This window comes from Cervus canadensis, chromosome 19, assembly GCF_019320065.1.
Source record: "Cervus canadensis isolate Bull #8, Minnesota chromosome 19, ASM1932006v1, whole genome shotgun sequence".
Classification (NCBI taxonomy): domain Eukaryota; kingdom Metazoa; phylum Chordata; class Mammalia; order Artiodactyla; family Cervidae; genus Cervus; species Cervus canadensis.
This window is the reverse complement of record NC_057404.1, coordinates 47,684,063-47,697,135: the sequence shown is the minus strand read 5'-3', so window position 1 is coordinate 47,697,135 and position 13,073 is coordinate 47,684,063. Positions and strand designations below refer to the sequence as shown.

Sequence of the window (13,073 nt, the reverse complement as noted above, 5' to 3'; positions counted from 1 at the left end):
TTGTGATAAAGTAAAATGATAAATCAAAATCTATGTAAGAAAAATCACTAAGTTCCACTCTATTGTCTGCTAAACACCCTCTCTGATGTTCACGATCAGGAGGCCAGAGGCCAGTTCCTCAGAACCCACTATGTTCCCCACAGACCAAGTTGTTGACCTCAGCTGGCAGGGCGGATCGAACCTGTAGGTACAAGCTGTTTCACTTGGCTCATTTGCATGGGTCAAGGTCAGCCTGGAGGACAGAGTTCAGAATTCTGGCTTCAGTTCTGACCTTTAGAATGAATGAAACACCATTTATGGAGTACCTCTTACAGACCAGATACTGTGCCCAGAGCTTTCATAGATGTCATTTTGTTTTAACATTCTTAACATTCTCGAGAGGCAAATATTATTCCTCTCATTTTCTAGATAGGCAGACTGAAACCAGAAGTCAGATACCTTGGCTAAAACAGCACTACAGGTCTGTAGCAGTGCTTGCGTGTGTGCTAAGTTGCTTCAGTCCTGTCCAACTCTTTTCGACCCCATAACTGTAGATACCTGACTGTAGCCCGCCAGGCTCCTCTGACCATGGGGTTCTCCAGGCAAGAATACTGGGGTGGGTTACCATTTCCTACCCTATGGGATCTTCCCGGCTCAGGGATCGAACCCCCGTGTCTAGTATCTCCTGCACTGGCGGACAGGTTCTTCTCCACAGCACCACCTGGGAAGCCCAGTCTGTAGCAGAGCCAGGGTAAAACCAAGTTCAGCATATCTGACAGTGACTTAGAGGAAGGCCTGTTTAGAAAATCTGCAGGTGACCCAAACTTTAGAGGGACAAGAAATCTGTTGAATGACACCCATAAAAATCCTCATGGATTGGAGTGAAGGACCAAATCGCATTTCTTCCTTCTGAACGACCCTTTTCTCTTGGCTTCTGTAACAGAACACTCTTCTGGTTTTCTACCTGCCTCTCCGGTCACACCTTCTCTGCCTTCTTTGCAGCTTCCTCCTCCAGTGACTGAGCATTATGGCTCAAGTGAAATACTAAAGTTCCTCGATGTGTATCCTGGCTTCCTCTTCTCTTCTGACTTCTTTCTAAAATTATCTGCACTTTAAAATACCGCCATATGCTGACACAGTGGTATCTCCAGCCTAGACTTCTCCAGCCTTGAGCCTACAGTACACTGTCTTGGCTGTATCAGAAGCATTAGTACATCAAATTCAAAAGGTCTAAGACTGAGCTCCGAGACTTCCCTAGTGATCCAGTGGTTAAGACTCCATACTTCCAATGCTGGGGGACACCATTTCGATCCCTGGTCAGGGAACTAAGATCCCACCTGCCCCACACTGCGGCCAAGAAATTAAATATAAAAAATAATAATAAGACTGAACTCATGATTTGCCCCTTGCCCCAAATATTGTCCTGACCTAATGTTCCCTTTCTCAGCAGATGGCTACACCATCCATCTAGCTATACAAGGCAGAAATCTAGAAATGATCGCATTTCATTCCCTCAACCCTACCACACAGCTCAGCTGTATATCACTAGCTCCAGATGTCATTTAAAAAATTTTTTTAATTTTTAATTGGAGGATAATTGCTTCACAATGTCATGTTGGTTTCTGCCGTACATCAACATGAGCCAGCCATAGGTACACATGTATCCCCTCCCTCTTGAGCTTCCCTCCCACCTCCCCCTCCACCCCACCCTTCTAGGTTGTCACAGAGCACCATGATGAGTTCCCTGCGCGATACAGCAACTTCACACTGGCTCTCTGTTTAACACACGCTAGTGTATGTATTTCAATGCTACTCTCTCAGTTCGTTCCACCATCTCCTTCCCTATTGTGTCCGTAAGTCTGTTCTCTATGTCTGAGTCTCTATTCCTGCCCTGCAAACAAGTTCATCAGTACCATTTTTCTAGATTCCATATATGTGTGTTAATATACAGTATTTGTTTTTCTCTTTCTGATTTACTTCACTCTGTATAACAGGCTGTAGGTTCATCCACCTCACTAGAACTGACTCAAATGTGTTTCCTTTTATGGCTGGGTAATATTTCATTGTACATATGTACCACAGTTTCTTCCAGATGGTGTTTTTAATTGCCAGTTATTTAATTCTCAAAGTTTCTGTTTATCTCCACTATTACCATTCTCCCACCTCTCTCCTGGATTTTACCATCTGCTTCCTAATTGGCTTGCCTACATTCACTCGGCACATTAAACATTTATTAAGGAAATTGAATGGATGAACAGTTAATCTTTGAATGATATTTAGGACCTTTCATCCTGAAATATAACCAAAATTAATAAGAATGCTGTTCTTATTAATTCTTAGAACATTGAGTGTAAATAAAAACATCCTAAACACCTCATTAGCTCCTAGGACACCACTGTTTAACGGTAAGGTGTTTCCCTGAGAAGGTGATGTAAGCTGTGCTGTGCTTAGCCATTCAGTCGTGTCTGACTCTTTGACTCCATGGACTGTGGCCCACCAGGCTCCTCTGTCCATAGAGATTCTCCAGGCAAGAATACTAAAGTGGCCATGCCCTCCTCCAGGGGCTCTTCACAACCCAGGGATCAAACCCTGGTCTCTTGTATTGCAGGCGAATTCTTTACTGTCTGAGCCGCCAGGGAACCCCAAGAATACTGGAGTGTGTAGCCTATCCCTTCTCCAGCAAACTTCCTGACCCAGGAATCAAACCAGGGTCTCCTGCATTGCAGGCAGACTCTTTACCAGCTGAGCTACCTGGGAAGCCCGAGAAAGTAATAGTAGATGCCAAATTTGCTGGAAACCACAAGGTGAAAATTGGTAAGAAAATGGAGTGAGGCATGAGGACAGGCAATATTTAGCCCATTCACCATTTCGACCAAATTTTAAAACAGCTACTGTGTTCCAGATACAATACTCAACACAAGTATCTCTCTGTAGACAAAGAAGACCCAGTAAAGGTTCTTGAGCAAATAAATACAATGCAAAGTTAGGATGAAGTCAGTTTTAAAGGTTACAGTGGTGGTTCCCAGGTCTGACCTCTGGGATCCTGTGCGCTGACTCCCCACTTCCTCAAGCATATTCCTGACTAGATGCTCTCTGCTTTCTGCTTAAATACCCTCAATTCCCACACTCTTATGTCAGAGGCAGCCAACTCATTCTACTGTTGGCATCTCTGGTAAGTAGTGAGACCTTTATGTCCCTAATATTTAGCAGGTAGATGAACTATTCCTTTCTACACTTATCCACTGACTTTAATTCTGTCCTAATAAAATTTCATTGCAATGCTTCATGGCAGAAAGGATTAAAAAAATCTGGCAAAATGAAAAAGCTCCTTAAAAGGGGAGAACTTAAAGATGAAGCATCAGAAGTCCAATTTGTACTTGCTTCCCCACCCCCCTACTCAATATATTTCCCCCCTTTCCTATCTGTTACAGAGTCAGCAGAATTCATCGTTACCAATTATGGACATCATTTACAGACTGGTTAAAACCTGACACTGACATAGTTGTTCAATTCGTGAATCAAATTATTATCCATGAGAATTACAATGGAACTACCTACCAAAATGACATAGCTTTGATTGAAATGAAAAAACGCCCAAATCAAAAAGAATGTGTATTGAGTAAATCCGTCCCTGCCTGCGTCCCATGGTCTCCACATCTATTTCAGCCTAACGATAAGTGCATCATTTCTGGCTGGGGTCGAGAAAAAGGTATGTTTTACAGTTTGTTCATCAGAATGCAGGGGTTGAAAAATGAATAGGAAGAGAAACGCATAGGAGCTAATCTCCCAGTGTTCGGAGAGAAACAGTGCATCAAATCCAGAAAAGTGAGCGTCCGGCCAGGGCCGCCTCCTGGGCAGAGGACCTGCGTGGTTGCCCAGCACCCTGAGCTCTGGGCACCGAAGGGCCTTGTGCTTGCTGTACTAACCTGCTGTCACCATCATGAAATTCTCAATCATTTTTGCAGGGGCTCCACCTCACATTTTTAGTTTTTAAAATTAAATAATTTGGTTCTGCAAATTATGTAATTGATCCTGACCCAGAGTTTCGAGGATACCTATACTCTGCGATAGTGAAACATCCATTGAGGGGTAACCATTCACCAAGAGAAAAACAGAGTGACAGGGGGATATAGCCTGGACCTTTTGGATTGGTTGGAATGATATGAATGAAAGATAAAATGTTTTTCAAAGGTATTGTCACAGTATATGCCGAGTCAGTGACCCCACAGCCTTTCCCCTCCCTCTTCTGCCCTCCCCTGTTCTCCTGACTCACACCCCAACATCCCACAAAGAGAAAGATAACATAAAGAAGTTATCCTTTGTGCTTCTAAGATGACTTGAGGTGAACATTCACATGAATAAAAGATATACTTTGCTTACGGGCAAATCATTAGAAAGACCTAATAAATTAGAGATAGATTAGAATTAATTTAGACAGTACTTGTCCCCTCATCTTGAAGTCAGCCTAGAAATGTAGCTTCCTTTTGATCCCTCAACTTTCTTTGTAAATAGCTTCACTGCATTTGCCTAATAGACGCCTATTGCAACACACTCTTTATAATTGCCATATTGAAAAGTATAAAGGGAAAGTTGCTCAGTTGTGTTCAACTCTTTGCGACCCCATGGACTATACAGTCCACAGAATTCTCCAGGCCAGAATACTGGAGTGGTTAGCCATTCCCTTCTCCAGGGGATCTTCCCAACCCAGGGATTGAACCCAGGTCTCCCACATTGCAGGCAGATTCTTTACCAGCTAAGCCATGAGAAAAGTATAAAATATTCATATAAATGAACCTGAATTTGTGGTATGTTTGACTACCCAAAACTTACAAAATGCTAAAATTTTATTAGTAATTAATTTATTCAGAGAGTATTATGTTCTTTTATTTGTTCTTTTTTTAAACACCAACATTTTATTTTATTTTGGCTGCACTGCATGGCTTACCAGATCTTAATGTCCCGACCAGGGGTTGACTCTGGGCCCTCAGCAGTGAGAGTCCTAACGACTGGACCACAAGGGAATTCCCTGTTTTCTTTTTTAAAAACTTTTATTATGTACATTTATATGCAATCACAAAAGTAGAGATAAAAGTATAATAAACCTGCTTTCACCATGCAGTTTTCAGTTACCAACATTCTCCCATCCTTATTTTAGCTTCCTGAATCAATCACAATAGGATAATTAGGAAAGTTTATTTATAAAGGAGTTAATAACAAAGTGGGTGGGAGGTTGGGGAACCACAAGAGCTGTGCAGGAATCCAGGTCAAACAGTCCCAGAACTGAGACCTTTCCTAGATCTGAAGGTGTAAGGTGAAGAAGTTACCAGAAGGAGAGAGGTCTTGGGCACAGCATGCTACCTTGCGAGAAGCAATGACCTCGGGTTGAAGGTTATAGCCAGTCCCAATCTCATTATCCTCTCTCCTTCCCTCCTTTTCCTTCTGCTGGAGTCCTTTGTTGGAAAGCAGCTGGAAACCAGGGGCGAGCTTACTCTTGTTGAGGCAGTCCCTCCAGCTCCGGCTCTCAGGGTAGGGGCCAGAGCATTGAAGGGTGGAGAAAGGATCTGAATGACAACAGGAGCTTATCAACATATTCCCCCACAGTGAATTTATTTTTTTTCCCCTGGAGGATATCAAATCAAATCCTAGACACCATGTAATTTCACCCACAAATACGCCATCTTTACCAGGCAAAAACTTGAAAAAACAAAACCAACCAGTTCAGTTCAGTTCAGTCACTCAGTCGTGTCTGATTCTTTGCAATCCCATGAACCGCAGCACGCCAGACCTCCCCGTCCATCACCAACTCCTGGAGTTTACCCAAAGTCAGGTCTATTGAGTCAGTGATGCCATCCACACCTCATCCTCTGTCGTCCCCTTCTTCCCCCTTCAATCTTTCCCAGAATCAGGATCTTTTCAAATGAGTCAGTTCTACATATCAGGTGGCCAAAGTATTGGAGTTTCAGCTTCAGCATCAGTCCTTCCAATGAACACCCAGGGGTGATTTCCTTTAGGATGGACTGGTTGGATCTCCTTGCAGTCCAAGGGACTCTCAAGAGTCTTCTCCAACACCACAGTTCAAAAGCGTCAATTCTTCAGCGCTCATCTTACTTTATAGGCCAACTCTCACATCCATATGTGACTACTGGAAAAACCATAGCGTTAACTAGATGGACCTTTGTTGGCAAAGTAATGTCTCTGCTTTTTAATATGCTGTCTAGGTTGGTCATAACTTTTCCTCCAAGGAGTAAGTGTCTTTTTATTTCATGGCTGCAGTCATCATCTGCAGTGATTTTGGAGCCCAAAGAAATAAAGTCTGCCACCATTTCTACTGTTGCTCCATCTATTTGCCATGAAGTAATGGGACCGGATGCCATGATCTTTGTTTCCTGTATGTTCAGCTTTAAGCCAACTTTTTCACTCTCCTCTTTCACTTTCATCAAGAGGCTCTTTAGTTCTACTTCACTTTCTGCCCTAAGGGTGGTGTCATCTGCATATCTGAGGTTATTGATATTCTCCCGGAAATCTTGATTCCAGCTTGTGCTTCATCCAGCCCAGCGTTTCTCATGATGTACTCTGCATATAAGTTAAATAAGCAGAGTGACAATATACAGCCTTGATGTACTCCTTTTCCTATTTGGAACCAGTCTGTTGTTTCAGGTCCAGTTCTAACTGTTGCTTCCTGACCTGCATACAGATTTCTTAAGAGGCAGGTCAGGTGGTCTGGTATTCCCATCTCTTTCAGAATTTTCCACAGTTTATTGTGATCCACACAGTCAAAGGCTTTGGCATAGTCAATAAAGCAGAAATATATGTTTTTCTGAAACTCTCTTGCTTTTACGATGATCCAACAGATGTTGGCAATTTGATCTCTGGTTCCTCTGCCTTTTCTAAAACCAGCTTGAACATCTGGAAGTTCACGGTTCACATATTGCTGAAGCCTGGCTTGGAGAATTTTGAGCATTACTTTGCTAGCATGTGAGATGAGTGCAATTGTGTGGTAGTTTGAGCATTCTTTGGCATTGCCTAATAAAAATGATTCCATAATATCATCCAATAACCAGTTGTGTTGAACATGCCTTAATCATTTACAAAACATTTTTACAGATTATTTCCACTGGGCTCCAAAGTCTACACATTGCATTCAGCGGCTATTTTTCTTAAACCTCTTTAATCTAGAACAATTACGTCTTTCTTTTATTTAAAATGTATTTATTTTAAATAAATCTGGGTCATTCTTATTTTAGAATTCCCACACCTTGAAATTTGCTGATTGTATTCTTGATGTATGTATTTTCTATAAGCTAGTAGATTTGTTCTTATACACTGGCTTATTAATTAATCATCACATGTATTGAGCCCTCACTGTGAGTGCAAGATAGTAATGCTAAAGTGCTAGAATCTCACTGATGAAAACCATGGACATAGCCAACAAACAAGGGGCGCTAAGGCTACAAAGTGGAATGACAAAGGTCAGCCCTCCAGGGACTTACGGTGCATAGGCGCCATCAGACATAATTGCCACCAGCAGACAGCAGGCCGTGAGGGAGGCTTCCAGGAGCGTACAAAACGAGAGTTCAGGGGACGAAACAGTCTCTGAGGCTCAGAAATCACTCGTGTGGTACAAGAGTTCCCAGTTTTGGAAGGCTTATCCTGAATTAGGGGAAATAATAAATTGCTAATTTTTGGAATGCTCTTATCCTGAAGAAGGCAGTCATCTTAAGATTAACTTGAGGGACTTCCCAGCACAGCCAAATAAATTATTTTGTGTAGTCGCTAAGTCATGTCCAACTTTGTGACCCCCACATGGGATTTCCCAGGCAAGAATACTGGAGTGGGTTGCCATTTCCTTCTCCAGGGGATCTTCCCAACCCAGGGACCAAACCCAGGTCTCCTGCACTGCAGGTAGATTCTTTACCACTGAACCACCAGGGAGGCCCAGCCAGATAAATAAAAATAAATATTAAAAAAGAAAAAACAAAGACTAATGTGAGGTATGACTTGAAGGAGAAAAAAGAAACTCCTTCCTAATTTGCCATACTGGTTGGAGGAATGTGTTAGAAAGCATTAGTTTCTCCCTCTGTTTCCCAGAAGAAAAGAATATTAGCCCACAACACCCTGGGTAGAATCTGTGAGGGTGTCCTTTCAGAATAAACCAGACATCTCTGTCCCCAGGTAGAGACAGAGATTTGTAGATTAATTGAAGAGCCAAGTCATTTGGCATAAAATGTTTAGTGTATAATGGAATTACTGAGTTCATGCATTAATTACATAAATATTTATTAAGTAACTACTTGGTACTAGCATGAGGCTAGGTGCAGCAGTGAATGAATCAGGCCCAGCCCCTGCCGTCCTGGAGCACATAAAGACTGCTGTAAGGTGGGAAAAAGGAAGAGAGGAGATGGGACAAAAATTCACTCCTTATACCTGAGGTATATGAACCTGTGTTCTTAGGTCTTTCTCATCTTCCCCGGACTGTCAATCAGCAACAGCATCTGGTCCTTCTCTTTCCTTGGACCAAGTTCAAGTCCCAAATCTGTGACTTAAAGGGAAATCCTAAATCCTCTTTCAGTCACTTTCAAATCATTTAGGAGATAGAGTTCCTCACAGACACAAAAACTCATAGATACCAATAATTTCATGTGTATTTTCATTTTAAGTTTTTATATTTAAAAGTTGTTTCCACTCTAACAAGGACTTTCAAGCAAAGAAGGGACTATAAGAAGACTGGAACTATTTATGTGAGAAGGCCCCAATCACAGATTTCTAATCACCACCCACCCCCACCCCACCTCACCACTAGACTCAGTGATCAGAAGGAGTCTATCCCATTCTTTTCAAAGTGTACTGTGTCTTAGTCACCCAGTCATGTCCAACTCTTTGTGACCCCCTGGACCATATAGCCCTCCAAATTCCTCTGTCCATGGGATTCTCCAAGCAAGAATACTGGAGTGGGTTGCCATTTCCTTCTCCAGGGGATCTTCCCAACTCAGGGATTGAACTCTGGTCTCCCGCACTGCAGGCAAATTCTTTACCGACTGAGCCACCAGGGAAGCCCATCTCACAGTACCCAGGCTAGGTATTCAATAAGGCTTCTTGACTATATTACAGAAATGGGATACGAGCAGTGTATGACTAAATTTGCTAGTGAGTTTTCCTGCAAAGTTTACATATGTCTTAAAGAATATATATATTCTTATATGTTCCAAATGGTTTATTGAATTATGAAAGTAAATACTTCAATTCCTCATTTGTAACTTCTAAATGCCTCTTTGTTTTTTCACTTTGTTTAGGTAACCAAAAAGTATATTCACTTATGTGGGGTGAAGTTCATCTAATAAACAACTGCTCAAAGTTCTACCCAGGTCGCTACTTTGAAAAAGAAATGGAGTGTGCAGGTAAGCACAAAGTGGCCTCTGGGAGATGTCTCCATAGCCTCTACCAAACACCTTTGTCCTCCCCGCTGAGTCACAGCCTTGTTCTGGGCCTCCAACCTTTTCCTTTGGCCTCTGGCTGTAAAGATCCCCTGGAGAAGGAAATGGCAACCCACTCCAGTATTCTTGACTGGAAAATTCCTTGGACAGAGGAGCCTGGCGGGCTACAGTCCATGGGGTTGCCAAGAGTCGGACGCCACTTAGCAACTAAGCCACCACTGACCGTTGCATTATCAGACTCTTTCAGTCCCTTTCCCTTAGCTCAAGTTCCCGCAACCTAATACCCAAAGGAAAAATCTTCCTTAAGCCATTATACAGCAGCCTAACAAGGTGATTAAGAGCACAGACTCTGGAACCAGACTGCCTGGGTTTACATTCCAGTTCTCACCAATTACTGCTTTGTGACCTTGAGCAAGTTTCCTCACCTGCGACACTGGTGATCTTAAGAGATGAGAAGAGTGAGATGCAGAGCGGTAATGCGAGTTGCTGCAAGTCGTATAGGGGCTTCCCCGGTTGCTCAGTGGTAAAGAATCCACCTGCAAAGCAGGAGACACAGGAGACGCGGGTTTGATCCCTGGGTCAGGAAGATCCCCTAGAGAAGGAAATGACAGTCTATTCCGGTATTCTTGCTTGGAAAATCCCATGGACGGAGGAGCCTGGCAGGCTACAGTCCATGGGGGGGGTCACAAAGAGTCAGACACAACTTAGCGACTAAACAACAACACAGCAAAGTCTTACAGACAAGCAATGGTATATTCGGGATCGAAGCCTAGACTTCTAAGTAAAAATCCAAACTATCTCATTTCAACACGTCCAGTTGGAAGTCAGTTCTCCCCCATTAGGAATCCCTTTGGCTTCTCAGGATTCCTGTCCCTCCCTCCTTCAAAATCACAGGAATGCTAGTGCTACCACCCAACATAACTACGTCAGTTCCTACTTCTGGTGGTGAGCCAAAGGCAGGGTGCCAGCCATGGCAGGGCATTCAGGACACTTGATTGAAATCACTTGCAAATAGTGGATTATAGAAAAAGGCAGTTATTGACATCCTGTAACTGCTTGGATGTATCTGTGTGCTCAGTTGCATCCAACTCTTTGTGACATTTTGGACCATAGCCTGCCAGGCTCCTCTGTCCATGGAATTCTCCAGGCAAGAATACTGGAGTTGGTTGCCGTGCCTTCCTCCAGGGGATCCTCCCAACCCAGGAATCAAACCAGAGTCTCCTGCGTCTCCTGCACTACAGGTGGATTCTTTATTGCTGAGGCATCAGGGAAGCCCCAACTTCTTGGATACAGCGATTTAAAATCTTGGAAAGTCACAAGAGTGAGAAAAAAGTAAACAGACCATTCCATGTGCCTCCTCCCACCCCACCATCTTAAAATGGAGCTAAGGATTACAGAGCACAAAAGGAGAGAACAGCACAAAATCTACCCAGGCACAATTGCGCAGTCAAGAGGATAAGCTCTGAAGTCTGGCTACCTGGGTTCAAGTTCAGAAGTTCAAGTTCAAGTTCTGGCTACTTGGGTTCAAGTTCATTTCCTTGACCCTAGACAAGTTCACTAATGTCTCTGTGCCTTATCTCATCTTAAAATAGGGATACTAATGACCTGTCCCTCATAGGGTTGTGATGAGGGTTAAAAGAGTGAACAATTAATACATATTAAGAACTCAGTGAGTACTAGGTACTGCTATTATTTTTCCACTCAGCCATTGATGCTACTTTGAGATTTCTATCTCATTATGAAGTATGCTTCCACAAAGTACAGGAAGCAGGAGTGTACTTGCTAAACTTGGAGAATGAGTTTTAATAAAAGACACAGTATTTCCCAACCTGCAATTCCACAACTCTTTGGGCCTGCTCTGTAAGGGAGCCCATCGTTATTGCCTGTACAGGCATTGGTGGGAGAACAGCCTTGACAATGGAAGTAACGTGTGATTTTCTTTGTCCCTTGTCTTCCTCAGGTACAGATGACGGTTCCATTGACGCCTGTAAAGGGGACTCTGGAGGCCCCTTAGTCTGTCAGGATGTCAACAACGTGACTTACGTCTGGGGTGTTGTGAGTTGGGGTGAAAACTGCGGAAACCCAGAGTTCCCAGGAGTTTACACCAAAGTGGCCAATTATTTTGACTGGATTAGTCTTCATGTAGGAAGGGCTCTTATTTCTCAGCACAATGTATAAAACTATGATCTCGCTCTTCTTTCTACTCTTTTTCTCTCAGGAGCTCCATTTTAATTGAAATGATACTGAATAATTAGTACTTCTTCAAGGAAAACAATAGAGGCGGTTTGATGGGACATTTTTTAAAGGTCTCTACAAAGTTTATGCCATTTTGGAATTTTGCTGTATAATTCTCAAATAAATATTTCAGTCAAGCATACATATTTTATTTTATTTTATTTATAAAAGACCTGGATAATCTGTTCATTCAGGAGTGCTGTATGTTTTTTTTGGATTTACGTATTTACTTTTGACTGTGGGTCTTTGTTGCTGCATGTGGACTTTAGTCGCCACTAGTGGGGCTGCTCTTCACTGCGGAACACTGACTTCTCATCGCGGTAGCTTCTCACCTTGTTGCGGAGCACACGCTCTGGGCGCAAAGGCTTCAGTAGTTGCGGCCCACAGGCTTAGCTACTCCGAAGCATGTGGGATCTGCCTGGACTAGGGATTGAACCAGTGTCCCTTGCATCGCAAGGCGGATTCTTAACCACTGGACCACCAGGGAAGCTTGGGGGTGTCGTATTCACTGTACTAAGGTTTAGCAGGTGGAAGGACATTGGATTCCCATAAGCCCGGTTCAAACCCCAGCTCTACCACCTGCTCATGGCTTGGCCCTGGGCAATTTACTATCTTTTTTTGTGTCCCATTTCCCACTTTTAAAGAGGAAACTGGAATTTTGAGAAAATGAAGCTACATATTAACTTAGCAACTGAACTGAACTGATTACAGTAAAACGGTTGCCATAATACCTATAACAAGAAAATAACAGACCTCACAGCTCTTGTCCCATTTTTTTCTGTTTCTTTAAGTATTCAAAGTTCCCAGAAACTTTTAGTTCCTTGTTTCACAAGTCCTCCTTAAATCCCACCACAGTCTAGCACCACACAAATCCGTTTCTCCAGCCCTGACCTTTGCTAGAAGTCCGGACTATGCAATTCACTGAGTACTTAACATGTCTCCTGGACGCCTGATAGCATTTTCAAAGAAAGGCCAATCCCAAACTCTACCCCTATTCTTAAACCTGTTCTTCCCACCTCAGTAAATCCCCTGTGGCCTCAGTGTACAGTGGGCATGCAGTTGCTCTCTATCACATGAGCCTGCTTTAATCTCACCGGAGCACTTGTCATCACCCAACACATTCTGTTTTCACTTGCCTCCCCCTTCCCCAAAACGCCCACCCACCCACCACCCCCCAGCCCCCACTACACTGCAAGACACAGGAGACTTTGTCTTCTTATCAGCATCCCTAGCACTTGTTCATGAACAGTGCTCGCTGCTTTTACTATTATTTTTTTTTCAGGGCAGCTATCAACATCCTGAAGACAGAGGTATATTTTTTCACATAAATATTAACCTTTAAAACCTGAGAGCCAGAACCAGTTCTGGGTAGATTCCAGTTGTTTTAATAATATGAATATCTATTTCTAAATTTATTCCCAAATCAGT

General features: G+C 43.0%; 1 protein-coding gene across 2 annotated transcripts in view; it reads left to right on the top strand.

Annotated features, from left to right (window-relative positions):
• CFI (complement factor I) overlaps positions 1-11,787 on the top strand; it is a 46,237-nt gene extending 34,450 nt beyond the window's left edge. For both annotated transcript variants that reach the window (XM_043438472.1, XM_043438471.1), the window contains 3 exons: positions 3,411-3,688; positions 9,270-9,374; positions 11,371-11,787. In XM_043438472.1, coding sequence (XP_043294407.1) covers positions 3,411-3,688; positions 9,270-9,374; positions 11,371-11,588 — 601 coding nt within the window. In that variant the 3' untranslated portion in view covers positions 11,589-11,787. The remainder of the gene's footprint in view (positions 1-3,410; positions 3,689-9,269; positions 9,375-11,370) is intronic.
• The last annotated feature ends 1,286 nt before the right edge of the window (positions 11,788-13,073 follow it).